The following is an 18,182-nucleotide window of genomic DNA, read 5'->3' as shown; positions in this document are numbered from 1 at the left end:
ATCATTACCAATTCATAGAATAAGTTGAAAGCATTCTCAGAATTATACTAACATCAAAGAATGAGTTGAAAGCTCATCAACTCCTTCTATCCTCTATCATAATTTTTATATAAAAGGGAATTATCTACTTTAGAAATGTTGGTGAAACTAGCCTGTAAAATCTTCGAGATCTGAAGCCATTTTTTACATTTGGATTTTTCAATGTCTTATATAATTATCTCTCTATTAAGATTTTCTACATCCCCTCAAGTAAATATTGGTAATTTACAGTTCCAAGTATGTTTTTTTCTAGATTTTCAACATAATATACCTGATACTTTATTAAAAGCTTTCAAATCTTAGTTTAAATTTCCATGATCTCTATTAGTTCCTTTTTCAAGAATACAATAAACTTTCAAACTTTCTTGAGAATATTAATCAGACTTAAAGTCTTCTACATTTGCTCTATTAACTCTGTTCTTTAGCTATTCATTGCTTGTTAATAGAGTTTCATATCTATCTGTGATTTTATTTTCCTCAACTGCTTGGTGATTTTGGGCTGCCTGGAGATGTTTGTTTGCCAAAGCTTGCCACCAGAGACTATAGGATATAATAGGGGTAGTTAGAAGTGCCAGTACCTTATACTCAGAGTATATTTGTCATTTCTTCTGGAAACGTCAGAACTCTCTCCTCTTTGGTGTCAATGTCCATACTAGTTTCTTTAGTTTGGGAGCAAATACTATGGAATCCCTGTGCTCTGCACAAGCAGCAGAGGATGATGGGGCTGAGTGGTGCATTTGCTCTGAAAGCAGTCCCCTACATGCTTTTTTCCTTCTAAAGCTTTCTCCCACTTCTGTATCAGTCAGGGATGCCTACGGAAACTTCATTTACTCTGTAGCATCTTCTTTGTATGTATGAGGCTGTGGTTTCATGTAAACAGCAATCTGTAATTTTACATGTCATAAAATCTTTTATCCATAGATTTATGGATTTTTGAAATTTTTGGCCTCTCATGGAATTTTGGATGGAAGAGTCATACATGTCCGCTTAGTTCACTCTTTTGATAAAGTCACTCTTCCCTTTTGCAAAGGCTCTTTCTATTTCTTTTGGGGATCTATTCATCCTCTGTCACCCATTCAATATGGCCTCCTTGGATCTTCTAGTAGCATTACTCCACTCCTCAGGCCACGGTGATTAATCGAGAGTGGACACATGGCAGAAGCATAGCCAATAATGTCAACAATGTGAGGAGGAATGTCCCTTTCTCTTGGAGTTGCTAAACTGGAGCTGCCTCTGTCATGTCTCCCACCAGTTGGGGGAAGGACTGTGTGCAGTAGAGGGCAATGAGACCAAAACAAAAGAATCAGGGAAAAGAGAAGAAAAAGGTCTAAAAGAGATGAGAATTGTGATATATGCATGCATACATACACACATTCACATGTTCACATTGTTTGACTACTTAGAGCCAGTTAAACTTAGTCAGGCTCACTTTCTATTTACCAGTTCGTGATCAAATAATATACCCTTCCATTTTTTTTTTAAATTGTTTGAACTATTTTGAGAGGGATTTCTTTCATGGCACCAAAAGAAATTACAGTACACTGCCTAACTCATTCACAACCATTAGATTTGTTCTTAGAAACCTCTATAAGCCTTAAACCTACAGGTTAGATGTTTCTCTTTGTCTTCTATTTGTTCCCATAGGATCATAACACTTTGGGTCCTATACTATAATTAATTAATTAATTATATATTTTAATTTTATTATGTTATGTTAGTCACCATACAATACATCATTGGTTTTTGATGTGGTGATCCACGATCCATTGTTTTCATATAACACCCAGTGCTCCATGCAGTACGTGCCCTCCTTAATACCCGTCACTGGGCTAACCAATCCCCCCTCCCCCCTCCCCTCTAAAACCCTGTTTGTTTCTCAGAGTCCATAGTCTCTCGTGGTTCATCTCTCCCTCCAATTCCCCCCCCATTTTTCCTTTCCTTCTCCTAATGTCCTCCATGCTATTCCTTATGTTCCACAAATAAGTGAAACCATATGATAATTGACTTTCTCTGCTTGACTTATTTCACTTAGCATAATCTCTTCCAGTCCCATCCATGTTGATGTAAAAGTTGGGTATTCATCCTTTCTGATGGCTGAGTAATATTCCATTGTATATATGGACCGCATCTTCTTTATCCATTCATCTGTTGAAGGGCATCTCGGCTCTTTCCACAGTTTGGCTATTGCGAACATTGCTGCTATGAACATTGGGGTGCATATGGCCCTTCTTTTCACTACATCTGTGTCTTTGGGGTAAATACCCAGGAGTGCAATTGCTGGGTCATAGGGTAGCTCTATTTTAAAATTTTTGAGGAACCTCCACACTGTTTTCCAAAGTGGCTGTACCAGCTTGCATTCCCACCAACAGTGTAAGAGGGTTCCCCTTTCTCCACAACCTCTCCAACATTTGTTGTTTCTTTCCCTGTCCATTTTGGCCATTCTAACTGGTGTAAGGTGGTATCTCAATGTGGTTTTGGTTTGGATTTCCCTGATGGCTAATGATGACGAACATTTTTTCATGTGTCTGTTAGCCATTTGTATGTCTTCTTCAGAGAAGGGTCTTTTCATATCTTTTGCCCACTTTTTGACTTGATTATTTGTTTTTTCGGTGTTGAGTTTGAGAAGTTCTCTCTAGATCTTGGATACCAGCCCTTTATCTGTAGTGTCATTTGCAAATATCTTCTCCCATTCTGTGGGTTGCCTCTTTGTTTTGTTGACTGTTTCCTTTGCTTTGCAGAAGCTTTTTATCTTGATGAAGTCCCAAAAGTTCATTTTTGCTTTTGTTTCACTAGCTTTTGGAGATGTATCTTGAAAGACGTTGCTGTGGGCGATGTCAAAGAGGTTACTGCCTATGTTCTCCTCTAGGATTTGGATGGATTCCTGTCTTACATTGAGGTCTTTCATCCACTTTGAGTTTGGTGAATGGTGAATGGTGTTAGAGAATGGTCCAGTTTCATTCTTCTGCATGTGGCTGTCCAATTTTCCCAGCACCATTTATTGAAGAGACTGTCTTTTTTCCATTGCATGTTTTTTCCTGCTTTGCCGAAGATTATTTGACCATAGAGTTGAGGGTCCACATCTGGGCTCTCTGTTCTGTTCCATTGGTCTATATGTCTGTTTTTGTGCCAGTACCATGCTGTCTTGGTGATCACAGCTTTGTAATATAGCTTGAAATCCGGCAATGTGATGCCCCCAGCTTTGTTTTTCTTTTTCAACACTTCCTTGGTGATTCAGGGTCTTTTCTGATTCCATACAAATTTTAGGATTGTTTGTTCCAGCACTTTGAAAAATGTCATTGGAATTTTGATTGGGATGGCATTGTAGGTATAGATTGCTCTGGGTAGCATAGACATTTTAACAATGTTTATTCTTCCGATCCATGAGCATGGAAGATTTTTCCATCTTTTTGTGTCTTCAATTTCTTTCATGAGTGTTTTGTAGTTCCTAGAGTATAGATCCTTTACCTCTTTGGTTAGGTTTATCCCAAGGTATCTTATGGTTTTTGGTGCTATTGTAAATGGAATCATTTCTCTAATTTCTCTTTCTACAGTTGCATTGTTAGTGTATAAGAAAGCAACTGATTTCTGTGCATTGATCTTGTATCCTGCCACATTACTGAATTGCTGTATGAGTTCTTAGTAATTTGGGGGTGGAGTCTTTTGGGTTTTCCACATAAAGTATCATGTCATCTGCGAAAAGAGAGAGTTTGACTTCTTCTTTGCCAATTTGAATATGTTTTATTTCTTTTTGTTGTCTGATTGCTGTTGCTAGGACTTCTAGTACTATGTTGAACAACAGTGGTGAGAGTGGGCATCCTTGACGTGTTCCTGATCTTAAGGGAAAGGCTTTCAGCTTTTCCCCACTGAGGATGATGTTCGCTGTGTGTTTTTCATAGATGGATTTTATGAACTTGAGGAATGTTCCCTCTATCCCTATACTCTGGAGAGTTTTAATCAGGAAAGGATGTTGTATTTTGTCAAATGCTTTTTCTGCATCAATTGAGAGGACCATATGGCTCTTCTCCCTCCTCTTATTAATGTGTTCTATCACATTGATTGATTTGCGAATGTTGAACCACCCTTGCATCCCGGGGATAAATCCCACTTAGTCGTGGTGGATGATCCTTTTAATGGATTGTTGGATCCTATTAGCTAGGATTTTGTTGAGGGTTTTGGAATCCATATTCATCAGGGATATCTGTTTGACATTATCCTTTTTGATGGGGTCTTTGCCTGGTTTGGGGATTAAGGTAATGCTGGCCTCATAGAATGAGTTTGGAAGTTTTCCTTCTGTTTCTATTTTTTGAAACAGCTTCAGTAGAATAGGTATTATTTCTTCTTTGAATGTTTATAGAATTCCCCAGGGAATCCATCAGGCCCTAGACTCTTGTTTTTTGGGAGGTTTTTGATCACTGCTTCAATCTCATTACTGGTTATTGGCCTATTCAGGTTGTCAATTTCTTCCTGTTTCAGTCTTGGCAGCTTATAGGTTTCCAGGAAGGCCTCCATTTCATCCAGATTGTTCAGTTTATTGGCATATAGTTGTTGATAATAATTTCTAATAATTGTTTCTATTTCCTTGGTGTTAGTCATGATCTCTCCCCTTTCATTCATAATTTTATTAATTTGGATCCTTTCTCTTTTCTTTTGGGTAAGTCTGGCCAGTGGTTTATCAATCTTATTAATTCTTTCAAAGAATCAACTTCTAGTTTCGTTGATCTGATCTACTGTGTTTCTGGTTTCTAATTCATTGATTTCTGCTCTAATTTTAATTATTTCTCTTCTAATGCATGGCTTAGGCATCGTTTGTTGCTTTTTCTCTAGTTCTTTAAGGTGTAGAGTTAGTTGGTGAATTCAGGGTTTTTCTGTTTTTTTGAGTGAGGCTTGGATGGCTATGTATTTCCTCCTTAGGACCGCCTTTGCAGTATCCCATAGGTTTTGGACCAATGTGTTTTCATTCTCATTGATTTCCATGAATTGTCTAAGTTCTTCTTTGATTTCCTGGTTGACCCAAACATTCTTAAGCAGAGTGGTCTTTAGCTTCCAAGTGTTTGAATTTCTGCCAAATTTTTTCTTGTGATTGAGTTCCAGTTTTAGAGCATTGTGGTCTGAGAATATGCAGGGGATAATCTCAACCTCTTGGTATCGGTTGAGACCTGATTCGTGACCCAGTATGTCGTCTATTCTGGAGAAAGTTCCATGTGCACTCGGGAAGAATGAGTATTCTGTTATTTTAGGGTGGAATGTTCTGTAAATATCTCTGAGGTCCATCTGGTCCAATGTATCACTCAAAGCTCTTGTTTCCTTGTTGATTTTCTGCTTAGATGATCTGTCCATTGCTGAGAGTGGAGTATTGAGGTCTCCTACAATTAATGTATTGTTATCAATATGACTCTTTATTTTGGTTAACAGTTGGCTTATGTAGATGGCTGCTCCTATGTTGGGGGCATAGATATTTACAATTGTTAGATCTTCTTGTTGGATAGACCCTTTAAGAATGATATAGTGTCCTTCTGTGTCTCTTATTACAGACTTTAGTTTAAAATCTAATTTGTCTGATATAAGAATTGCTACCCCAGCTTTCTTTTGAGGTCCGCTGGCATGGAAGATGGATCGCCATCCCTTCACTTTCAGTCTGGATGTATTTTTAGGTTCAAAATGAGTCTCTTGTAGACAGCATATGGATGGGTCCTGTCTTTTTATCCAATCTGCAATGTTGTGCTGTTTTATGGGAGCGTTTAGGCCATTCACGTTGAGAGTGATTATTGAAAGATATGAATTAATTGTCATCATGTTGCCTGTGAAGACATTGTTTTTATAGATTGTCCCTATAAATTTCTGTTGTATATCACTCTTGGGAGTCTTTCTCCTTTTATAGAACCCCCTTTAATATTTCTTGCAGGGCTGGCTTAGTGGTCACATATTCTTTGTTTCTGCTGGTTGTGGAAGCTCTGCATCTCTCCATCCATTCTAAATGACAGCCTTGCCAGATAAAGTATTCTTGGCTGCATGTTCTTCTCATTTAGTACCCTGAATATGTCTTGCCAGGCCTTTCTGGCTTGCCAGGTCTCTGTGGATAGGTCTGACGTTATTCTGATCTTCTTCCCTCTGTATGTAAGGAATCTCTTCCCCCTAAGTGCCCTTAAGATGGTTTCCTTGGTTCTAAGATTGCAAGTTTTACTATTACATGCCAGGGTGTTGGCCTGTTTTCCTTGATCTTAGGAGGGGTCCTCTCTGCCTCTAGGACTCAAATGTTTGTTTCATTCCCCAGATTAGGGAAGTTCTCAGCTACGATTTGCTCAAATACATCTTCTAGTCCTCTCTCTCTCTCCACTCCCTCCGGGATTCCAATTATTCTGACATTGGAATGCTTCATGATGTCACTTATTTCTCTGATTCTATTTTCATGGATTCTGAATTGTTTTTCCTGGCCTCCTCTCTTCCCTTTTTATCTATTATATTGTCTTCCAGTCACTTATTCGCTCTTCTGCCTCAGTTACCCTAGCTGTTAGATTATCTAGATTGGATTGGATCTCATTGATAGCATTTTTAAGTTCTGTCAATTCACCTTTTATTTCTGCCCTTAGAGACTCTATGTTTCCATTAATTGATTTCTCCATTCTAGCCATTGTCTTCACAATTGCTAGTCTGAATTCCATCTCCGACATCTTGGTTATATCTGTATCCATTTGTAAATCTGCAGCATAAGTCATAATCTCTGAGTCTTTTCTATTTTGGGGGCTCTTCCTCCTAGTCATTCTGTTGATGGGTGTTTGAGGGAATGTATAGAGTCCAAATTATTGACCAGAACCCAAGCAAGATGCACCTGTTTTCTTGGGACCTTAGGGTTGCTGGCCTCTTGTTTTCCCAGCCTGTCTTCTGTGGGAGGGGCCTGCCACACTGTTACTCAGGCAACCCTGTTTGGGCGGAGTTGCCCTGCCCCCCCGTGGCGGGGGATGGGTTCAGCGGGAATGAGTCTTTGGGGCTTTTGTTCTCTGGCGGCTTTCCCTGGCGGCTTTCCGCGTCTCTTTCGTGAATCAGAGCAGAAGAGACCATTTCCAACCCTCTGCCTCAGAGCAGAGAGACCGCAGTCTGTTCTTCAGTGAGCTCTCCAGGCCACACCATCTCCGTTTCTGTCCGTGCTGCTATAAACTGCAGCGTCCTGGGTTGTGTGCCCCTCCGCAGTGCCCCCACTCCTGCCTCCAGGTCGGGGCACGTCTCTGCCCTTCATGCTTCTAAAACCGCCAGCCGCTCACAGTTTGTGTGCGTTGGACCCTGCCGCTCTGGGTTTCCGCCCTGGGGGCTGCCCTAGAGTCCTTTCCCCACCGCTACCAGTCTGCGAGTCTGTGCCCCGACTGCAGTGTGCTAGGCTGTCGCTCACCAGCAGTGTAGGATCCCCACTGTGAGGCACCCTCCCACTGCCATTTATCCTCTGATATCTGCCCACAGAATCACGGCTCCCTGCCTCCTACCTCAAAACCAACCACCTGCAATATTCTGTTTGTAGAGATCCAGATCTTCTTACATCTCAGGCTGGTTTCATGGATGCTCAGAGTGGTCTGGTAGATATCGAGCTCAATTCTGGGGACCAGTTGAAATAGGGTCCCCTACTCCTCTGCCATCTTTCCCCCCTCCTATAATTAATTATTTAATCACCTTTCTCCTCTCATTAGACAGTCAACTCCTTGAGGACAAGAATTGTTGCTTATCATTGTGTGTCCTTGGAAGTTAACAAAACCTACAATGTAATAGGGACCTGGTAACGTATGTTGAATGAATAAACAAATAATTTTATAGTTGCATCATCTCATTTTAACAGATGCCTGGTGGTAGATACCTGACTAGAACCATGACTTTGGGTATCTGCTATGAGTTTTTGGTCATCACCATTGCTAATATCTGATAGTGTTCTTTGTGTGCAATTATTAAATGTTTTGTGTAGTTTTTAGGTAATAAAAGCAAAGAACATAGCAGTTTCCAGGTTTCTTTCCGGGTGTGGCCTTAGGTCAAGGAGAAGATACATATCCCCAAAGGAGAATCTGATTACCTTACAATTCTTGTGTCAGAGGATCTGTGGGCTAATTGCATTATCAAAACAAGACTTGGAGAACTCCTGGCTTAAGTGACTAAAAGGGAGTCCTCACCTCTTTAGTTAGTTAGTTCGTTTCCATCTTATTTATTTATATTTAAATTTTAGTTAACACCGTGCAATATTGGTTTCAGGAGTAGAATTCAGTGGCTCATCTCTGTAAATAGTGAGTGAAACTCATATACTTCATCCTCTCAGGAGGCTACAACCAAGGGAATTTGCTGCTTCCATTCTGTCATTATCCTAGTTCATTGTGGTTGTTTACTGCCTTTCAACATATATGATCTGTGAACCACTGAATGAACTACAAAACATGTCATTTACAGAACTGTATCTATAGAAATATTTCTAGATTATGAAGCATCTCAAGTCAAGAATAATGATTTACTGAAAATGTGCCTCTATGATCTAAGCATAACATGAAATTTCTTGGAAAAGGTGAGTAGAGATAGCCAGAAATGATCGCTAAATTAAAAAACAAACAAATAAACAAACAATTCTTTTAACTAAAACCCAAGAAAAGTATGAGTATGGTTTATTTATATTCTTTTCATAATAGAAATTAATATTTAGTAATTATCCTTAGAGGGGATTTATGTGTTTTGTTATAATCGCCTATCCACAATTAAGGAAGAAACTAAATTTTGTCAGTGTTCTTTAATTTGGACACTAGCCTGAGACTTAAACTTGGAACATTTATGCAATTGTTGTGTGGACCTTATTTGGTCCCAGAGCACTGAGGTCAGCATGAATAATCATATTAGGGGGGCAGACCTCTGCCTCGTCTATGAAAGGTTGTTAAGTAAAAAACATATTTGCACCAAGAGTTATCAGACACTGCTACAATGCCATTAAATATTGTAGTATAATACCTGCTTCGGTTAATCCTTTAAAATACCATGAGTGGTCTAATTCTTGAAGACCCAATATCCCTTCATTAAAGATTTTTTTCTTTTTATAGCTCTGGTCAGCTTGGAGAAAATACAAAAGACAAAGTAAAATAAAGACGCCAATCCCAGTCTACTTTCTCCATTTTATCTTTCCATAAGCATAAATGTCACCTAAATATATCCTTACAACAAAGAAGAAAGGCACAATTGTGCAACTAACAAAGGGAAAAGGGAGTTCTTTATGAAATTTTTTCTTGATGATTCTAAATATCTGCTTATGCTGCTGTTGAAGTCATTATCATTTTCCCAAAGTTTTGCTGAATAGATGAGATAGGATTGTATCTATACTGATCTTTATTGCAACACTGTTGCACACTACATGATGTAATTCTCCAATGGAAATGTTTTCAGTAAAACTGTCAAGTGACATCTAATTTAAAATATAGTATGAGGAGACCACAAAGAAGAAATTTTAAGGAAAGTCAAAAGCAAAAAGGGCTCCTTGTTTTCCTTCAATTCACTTAAAAGGCCAGCATTAGAACAAGTACCCACATGGAGGATGAGTAACAGTGACTGAGATGTTTATGAAGTAAGCATTTTATAAACTCCAGAATAACAACACTCTGGCAGACAGAAAGTTGGCACACTCCACCTGGTACTTAATATCAGAAAATTATAAAGCTCACATAAATATACCCTTATTCACTGTTTGTGACCATAGCAAGTCCTGTCTGATACTTCTGGGCAACATAGCCTCCTCCAGTAGTTGAGAACCTGAGGAGCACTTTTTATGGCATCTTTAGCGTCCTTAAGATGTTTTCTTTTTCTTTTTTTTTTTTTTTAAGATTTTATTTATTTATTTGAGAGAGAGAGAGAATGAGAGAGAGCACATAAGAGCGGGGAGGGTCAGAGGGAGAAGCAGGCTCCTCGCCGAGCAGGGAGCCCGATGCGGGACTCGATCCAGGGACTCCAGGATCATGACCTGAGCCGAAGGCAGTCGCTTAACCAACTGAGCCACCCAGGCACCCTGATGTTTTCTTACCCAGGATTAATTTATAGCAATTATGAATATGTAATTAATATGTAAAGCTCTTCCAAGGTATCTTCAGGTAGATCATTTTTTGCAGAAATGTTATTGTATTCAACGTCACTGAATCACATTGTATTAATTGAGGGGCCACTATGGTGCAGTATACTCTATGCTTTGGTAGAAAAACAGTACCTCATCCTTGCCTTCAAGGAAATTACAGTTGAATTGTGTTGACTATATTAATCCACAAAAAATAATTAGAAAACCATGTAGGATAGTGCATAGTTATGTGCTTATTGGTGTAGTAAGAGTAGCCAGTATTCACCAGAAAGAGATCAACTAGAATAAAATAACAGAATGTGATTAAAGACTTTGTCTAAACCCTTCCTTTGAGATGCTGTGAATTAAGGAAGGTTTGCTTCACTGAGGAAGTGGGATTTGAATTAGACCTTAAAAAATGAGTAGATTGGAAAAAAAATGTGAAATTAGAAGAGATTTAACTGAATTAATTTATCTCACTTTTCCCAATTTTCTTTGTATGAAGACATACATAACCCATTCAATTTTGCTTTGTCAAATAATCCATAAATACATAAAGTATATGTGATTAACAGTGCTTTTAATGCCAAAAGACAGCTTATTTTCTTAATCCAAAGCTCACTTTATGTAATTATTCTTTTTGCAAACTAGTAGTTGGTTATATTAACACTTGAGTAATCTTGACAAGAAGTTGCTTTAAGCATTTAAAGATCCAGATGCTGATCAGCATGCATTAAGTGATTCAGCTTAATTGGTTCCATCTAGATAAATTACTTACCTCAGTTCCTATCACAATTTCTTCCCTGGTAGAGTAGAATAGAAACTCATATAGCTTGTAGTGTTGAAATAAGCTGAAATACAAAATAAATGTGCAACTCTGATAAGTTTATTTTAGGAAAGAAAACAAATGAATAAGAGTATTTATTAAAGGAAAGTTGTTCATAGTGACCAAGCGAAAGACATTAAACACTAATATAGAGTTAGCTACCTCTTTTATTCCAAATGAATTGTCCAGAAATGGTGAGAAACTAATGATTTACTTTTTTGAGACATTGACAGTATAACACAGTACCTAATATAAGATCGGTAAATTAATCTGTGATGAGTGGATAGGTTTGGGAAAAGGAAGCAATTAGATTGCATCATGACTTGTTTTGGTTGACAATGAAGTAATGCACTGCCTCTAAATAACACCAAATTTCACATTTCATGTTTTGCTTCAAACTGGAGTCAATTTCCCCTGGAATGAATGGCACCGAATTCTATAATCTACTTCCATATCAATTACTTCTCATGTTCTCAAACTGTTTCAAGATTAAATTAATCTCTGATAACACCTGAAAATGCTGCAACATGAATTGAAATCCATTTAGAAGTTGTCTGGTTTTCTTGTAGAATATTTGATCACATGTCAAAGAGAGGAATTAATTTAAGAAAGATAATTTCTTCAGTTTCTACCCAAAGACTAGGTGGTCAGTGTATAAAAACTGTGATGAGCTAAAGGATACGAGTCTTAAAACAAGTTTTTCTAGTAAGTTTAAAGATCTCAGCGATGTATTATTGAGAGTTAAAAATTTACTGAAGGGCTGATTTCTAATATCCTGTTTGTGATATTTGAATTTTTCTAATTCTCTTCCTGCTGGTTGGGAAAATTAATAGACTCATAATACAGCAAAATGCCCAAGAACAAAAAAATTGTCTTAGTGGTTTCTCTTTCACTCTGATGCCTTTTGCTATTTAAGAAAATTGATTTTAATGTAACTGAGAAATTAACATTTGCAAAATGTAGCTACAGAGCATGTATAATAATGGCTTCTCCTGAATGCTGTAATGGATCAAAGTTTCAATTCATTTGAAATCAATGAAGAAATCCTCAGGCAGATGGGTCTCTCTGTTATATCAGCAGTTGATTTCACTATTAACACAATCCATTAAAAAGTGATGGGTATGCAGACTCAGTCATGTTTGTTTGTTTTTTAAAAAAAAACCTCGTATATTCAAATTACTCATCAACACTCAGAAAACTAACTTAGCTTTTGACATTACTTTGATTTATTGGCTAGAAAATACATCAAGATTAGTGAAGTTTGATGGTTCAATGAAGCAAAATAAATTCAAGTTCTCCTTCCCTTACATCGCTTACCTAGAGAAAGCTTTAAGGTTAAAAATATTACACTGGCAATAACTGATTTTTAGTAGAAAAATTAAAGACTATAGAGTATTTGGAAATAACTTGGCTTCCTCTCAGTGAATTAGTCTAAAATTTTCCTTCCATCTCATGTTACACAAAGAAGTTAATTCATAAATCTTCCTTCCTGCAATTTTATAATCTTTCAGCCTTATTCTCCTCATTACATATAGGAATTAGATTGTCTCAGCCAAAAGGGAAATTCTCTTCTTACAATGAAAATAAAATTCATGACTTGGATGCAGTGGTCAAAGATGCAAGCTGGGGCAAGGCCAGGACTAGGGTAAAACAGATGAGGGGAGGGGGACACCTAAGGAGGAAGCATTTTTCAGGGCCAGGTCAAGTTGCCTCCATTGCCTCACTCTGGTCCCCATATTGGTTGAGGTTCTCTAACTTTAGCAAGGAACTATTAGATGACTTCCTATGGGAACAAAGTGACACCTCTGCTATGGGAATACATTTCCTCCTTCTTCCTTTGCTAGGAAGACTTCCAGCTGACTCAAGCCCCTAGACTATTTTGTCAAACAACTTGTCTTAGTTCTAAATCAAAGGGAGAAATAAAATGGGTCAAGACATCTGGGCTCCATGCCAGGAAGTAGGATACCCTGTTGTGCACAGAGGGACAGTTTTGATTTTTTTATATTGAGTAAATGCCTGTGCACATTACCTTCACCTAATTCCCAAGGAAGAGGTAGAATACACAATGACAGAAGCGTATGTGGACCAGATATATCTAAATGATGTCTTATATTGGAAAGCTGCAGTAGCATGTATATTAGTATATATTACATAAAATATATCAATGTATATATTGCATGAGTAGATTGGTCAGTACTTACAGCAGTGTTAGAGAGGAGTTTTGATATTAGTTTTTTTTTCAAATCACAGACACATGATGGAATATACAATTTAGATCCTATTAACAGTATCGAATAAAATTTTAATCTTATTGCCAGTTAAGTTTCATGTGCTATAGGTCATATTCTAAAAACTACTCTCCCTAAATTGATGAGGGCTTTCACTGGTTGAGTAAATTTAATATCAGATTAAATTGAAACATGCTTATACTTTCAATAATTGAGTTAGTTTCATATTTATAAAACATCTTTGTAGTCATTAAAATGAAAAATATTATATGATTTAATTGCCATTAAATTTATATTTGTGGACCTATGAGTCATTCTAAATAGGAATTGTAGAAAAGGACACTTTTCTTTACACAATTTCAGTATCAATTCTAGATATCATACTAACTGATATTTTATTTTCTGTAACAGATGCATTTAAAATGTACAATATCTTTGAAATCACAATATGAAGATTTAATGCATCAAAAATAGTTCTCATTTACTTTACATGGGAGATTAGTAATCTTTCAAATATTACTTTTTTGTTGTTGTTTTTAGAAATGAGACCAGAAATTTTTGGTAAGTAAAGTTACCCAGGTAAACGTTCAATGGTGACTAACACTGACATCCCTTCCTAACTTAATCATTTTCTGAAATGAAATGTCAAGAAATTCACTGATGAGTGTTTGTCCAGAGAGACAAGACAAAAGAGAAAAGAAGTGCCATCTTTCACCACCTAGAAGGTGTGATTAGGGTGCCTGCATGGGTTTAGCTCTTATGGTTAACTATCAGTCCTGGTGCCTATTATAAACCTCCGGAGCTTAGAGCTCAGATATAATGTGTTCTTCAAAGAGAGACCTGGTGGTCTCAAATAGATAAAGGAGGGAAAGAAGGATGCTATACAAATGTGCAGAGAATTCCCCTCACCCAGTGATTCTGATGGGCAGAAAGACCTTGGGGAACGGGTTCTCCAATTCTGGATTTCCACTCCCTTCCTTCCTCCCACGCAAGGACCTTGCTTTATTCTAATTGATATGAAGAGTACTGTAGCTTTTAGTGAGAGACACACATTTGGAGGTATATGTTTTATATTAAGAAATAAAATGATATCAAGTGCTATCATATAAAAACATATTATATCATATACTATTATTAATTCATGCCAGAAACCAGTATATAAGCATTATCAAATTAAACAAGTTAATATTTAAAAAGCTTCCAGACTACAGCCAGGATCCTTGTCAAGCAAATTATGAGCATGTCTAGGACATCATGCAGCACCCTTTATTTTGGAATTCTAAAATTTAAAATTGGAAAACACTGCAGTATATAATAATGAAGGAAAAAAGATATTCTGCAGAAGCTTTTAGTTAGGCAAAAAAATATTTTTACCAACACTTGTTTAAATATTTGCAAACTCTAAAAATGTCCCTTGGGAGAGATGCATGCCCTAATGCAGACCTTGTGACAGATTATATAAAAAGACAGATTTCTTAGTTCACCAATGAAGAATCACTGTAATAAAAATACTTTCCTTCCATTCACCATCATTTTCTAAGCATAAAGAGAAACTTAATGAGTTTAATTGATCAATACTACAAAATATTTCAGGGCAAATAATAAACTTGAGGAAGCTTGCACATAAATCTCTTTAATTTCTAATACAAAACATTTAAAATAAATCTTTAAATGGAAATGACTGTTATTCTAAAATGTAAAATTTTGATTTCAAGGCCAACTACTAAAATACATAGTCTATTGTAACCAAGTCTGATTAATCTGAAAGAATAATTTTGTTAATAAAATGATATTAATTAGAGATTCAGAGAAAAAAGAAATTTTTGGATAATTCTAGATGAAATTGTACTTGTCAAATACAAACCTTTTTTTAAGAATGGAAGGTTAGCCAAAAACTCAATGTCCTGAATTTTATTTATTGGATGAAAAATTTTAATATTATCTCATTATTGGCTGGGTTAATTACAGCACAAATTCTGTAAATGTCTAAAATTTGAATTCATTTCTATTTAATAGACATTTTGTAAAAGATAATGAAATGAAAACAAATGCTACTGAAAAAAAAATCCATACCTGATTTTTAAGTAATCGATGACAGCATTGGCTTGTTTTATATTAAAGACATTCCATTCCTCATTTTTCTGTGAATGGGATGGTCCTATTTCAGCCATAACTTCTCCAAGCCATTTTATGCTGTCTTCCAAGGACATATGCAGTGCTAAAATAAGATCCAGAGCTTAAGCATTATTTTGATAGATGTTTTGGGAACAAAATAATCCAAGATGTCCTTAAATGTGCAAATATTTACTTTTTCAATATTTGTGAGGACAATGGTAATAGCAATGTTTTTTAATAAGTTAATAATTACATTTTGTGTAAAAGAATAGCAGCTGACACACCCAACAATTGTAAATTACTGTAACGCTACACAATTGTCTAAAGATTTGTTTCCATTTTAAGATGCAAAGATAATTTAAAATCTACCTAAAAATTACTTTAAAATGGAAAATATACTTTTTAATGATCTTAGAACAAGAGCATATACAGAAATGACACAAAAGTTGTTTAGATTAGTTGGTGAGGAAGACCTACATGGTAGATTCAGTTACTGTAGACAGGAGAGTTGAACTCAGAACTGAAAATGTAAAAGAACAGAGTCAACCAACACTTGGCTTTGGCTGATTGTTAACATGTGGGAATTTGGGACTGAAGATTTTCAATAGATGCCAGAAATATGTATTTTTATGTAAAACATCAAGATATTTTTTTTTCTTTTCCAAGCTACAGACTTATAACTTATGTAAGCTGTTTCTCAAATGTATGCGTGGTGGTGGTGGTGAGAGCCAGATGACAGCACCGAGTGACGCTGACACCACTTTGCCACCATTACCAAAAATAAACAAGTCAATGATTGTGGTATCTTTTCTTGCAACTAAAAACAAACAAAAAAGCAAAAGTATCTTGTATGGCATATGTCCAGTTGAAAAAAAAGTAGATAAATGTCAGGAGCCTTAGACTTAACATTTATAGCATCTATAATACAAACAGGAACTTCCATCTTCTTTTTCTATTTAATTATGCTCATTTTTACTTGTGTCAGGCAAAATATTACCTCACACACACCACGCACACTGACAGGTGACGAGTGTAGAGGTAAAACTGAAGAGTCTGGAGGTGGAGAGCTGAAAGTCTCTAGCAAAGACGAGGTTGCACCAGCTTCTTGGAAGAGGTGTCAGCTTGGGGCCTGGAGGAAGGCTCTGGGGAGCACTGTGCTGTTCCACGTGAGCCCCACCTGCCCAGTCAGTCCCAATCAAACCTCTGTCTCTCTCAGGAAACCATCAGTCAACTTTCCACTTCTTGCTAATGGAGTGAATTTTTCAGGGCAGCAAGAGGTGGTAATGCACAGGATTTATGAGAACATAAGCTGATTGTTGGACAGAGCTTCCGGTTACACAACAACTCTTTTACTCTGGGATGTGTTATGACCCCAGATTACTGATAAAATCACAGTAAAGCAATTAAAAATTATAGGAAGACACTATAAACACTAATTTGCAATTTGTTTCTTCTAGATTCTTTTCTATCTGTAGGAATTAGAATGAAGCAAACTACATAACAATTAAAAACTGGTTTAATGGATGGCAATTGGTCCCTTTTTCACCCTCCAGATCATCTTTTATATATGTCAGATACACGAATTATTGCTGGATAAATGGGCTTTCCTATATCATTCTAAGGGGAGCTCAATTATTATTGTATATTTATTTTCCTATGATAAACTTCTTTTGAAACTTTCTTAGGATAACTTCAGAAATGAAATATCTGTTGGATAAAAGCAATTCAAAAACGAATGGGGTGGGAGGGATGGGGTGGCTGGGTGATAGACATTGGGGAGGGTATGTGCTATGGTGAGCGCTGTGAATTTTGTAAGACTGTTGAATCACAGACCTGTACCTCTGAAACAAATAACACATTATATGTTAAGAAAAAGAAGAAGATAGTAGGAAGGGAAAAATGAAAGGGGGGAAATCGGAGGGGGAGACGAACCATGAGAGACGATGGACTCTGAGAAACAAACTGAGGGTTCTAGAGGGGAGGGGGATGGGGGATGGGTTAGCCTGGTGATGTAGGTATTAAAGAGGGCACGTATTGAATGGAGCACTGGGTGTTATACACAAACAATGAATCATGGAACACTACATCAAAAACTAATGATGTAATGTATGGTGATTAACATAACATAATAAAATAAAAAAATGAATGGATTAAAAATCTGAATCATTTTATTACTAAAATAGTATTAATTAGAGATGCAGAGAAAAAAGAAATTCTTAGATAATTGATTATAATTCTAGATGTAATTACACTTATCAAGCACAAAAATACATTTATATGACTATTTCCTTATGTTGAAATATAATTGACACCTTAAAACTGTTTTTCTATGTCTAATGTCTTTCTATAGATAACGGCTTTAAAAATAAGAAAGTTATCATTTCACTTATCTAACTGAAATATTTGCTCTTTTAAAAATCACATTTAGTGATGTGATTAAAATATGAAAGATTAAACCATTTAAATAGTAAGGGCTGTTAGAAATAAAATTTATCTTTGAAAATTTAGGGTAATGAAAGAACATGCTAGACATAATTAGTTGGAAGACTTAAGATAGTACCTTATAACTGCTACTGACTAGCTAGGTGATCTGAGTTTCGTTTTCTATATCTATAAATGAGAATAAGATCAATTTTCAAAATTATAGTGCTGTTGTGAGGATTAAATAAGACATGCATGCCAAATACTTGGGAAACTGAAATGATATGTATGCTCGTATATTATGTATGTGTAGTGCTTTTTAGAATCAGCCTAAATCTGGCAACATTTGATATAGTAGTAGGGAGGGTGAGTTCTCACTGGGGCTGATGCTTGTGACTTTAAGAAATTATTTAATCTTTCTAAATCTCATTTATTTTTCTCATTTTTAAAATGGGGAGAATAATAGAACTATTTCAAGGTTGTGTGTGAATTAAACGAGACAGAA

General features: G+C 36.5%; 1 protein-coding gene across 1 annotated transcript in view; it reads right to left on the bottom strand.

Annotated features, from left to right (window-relative positions):
* CABCOCO1 (ciliary associated calcium binding coiled-coil 1) overlaps positions 1-18,182 on the bottom strand; it is a 136,766-nt gene that overhangs the window by 87,589 nt on the left and 30,995 nt on the right. The window contains exons 4-5 of the mRNA XM_045877909.3: positions 15,215-15,359; positions 10,866-10,938 (exon numbers count right to left, since the gene is read on the bottom strand). Coding sequence (XP_045733865.1) covers positions 10,866-10,938; positions 15,215-15,359 — 218 coding nt within the window. The remainder of the gene's footprint in view (positions 1-10,865; positions 10,939-15,214; positions 15,360-18,182) is intronic.

This window comes from Mirounga angustirostris, unplaced genomic scaffold (assembly GCF_029215605.1).
Source record: "Mirounga angustirostris isolate CCGP_5_RB_7025 unplaced genomic scaffold, mMirAng1.0.hap1 SCAF_6, whole genome shotgun sequence".
Classification (NCBI taxonomy): Eukaryota; Metazoa; Chordata; class Mammalia; order Carnivora; family Phocidae; genus Mirounga; species Mirounga angustirostris.
The sequence above is the reverse complement of the archived record's forward strand: the minus strand, read 5'-3'. Positions and strand labels throughout refer to the sequence as shown.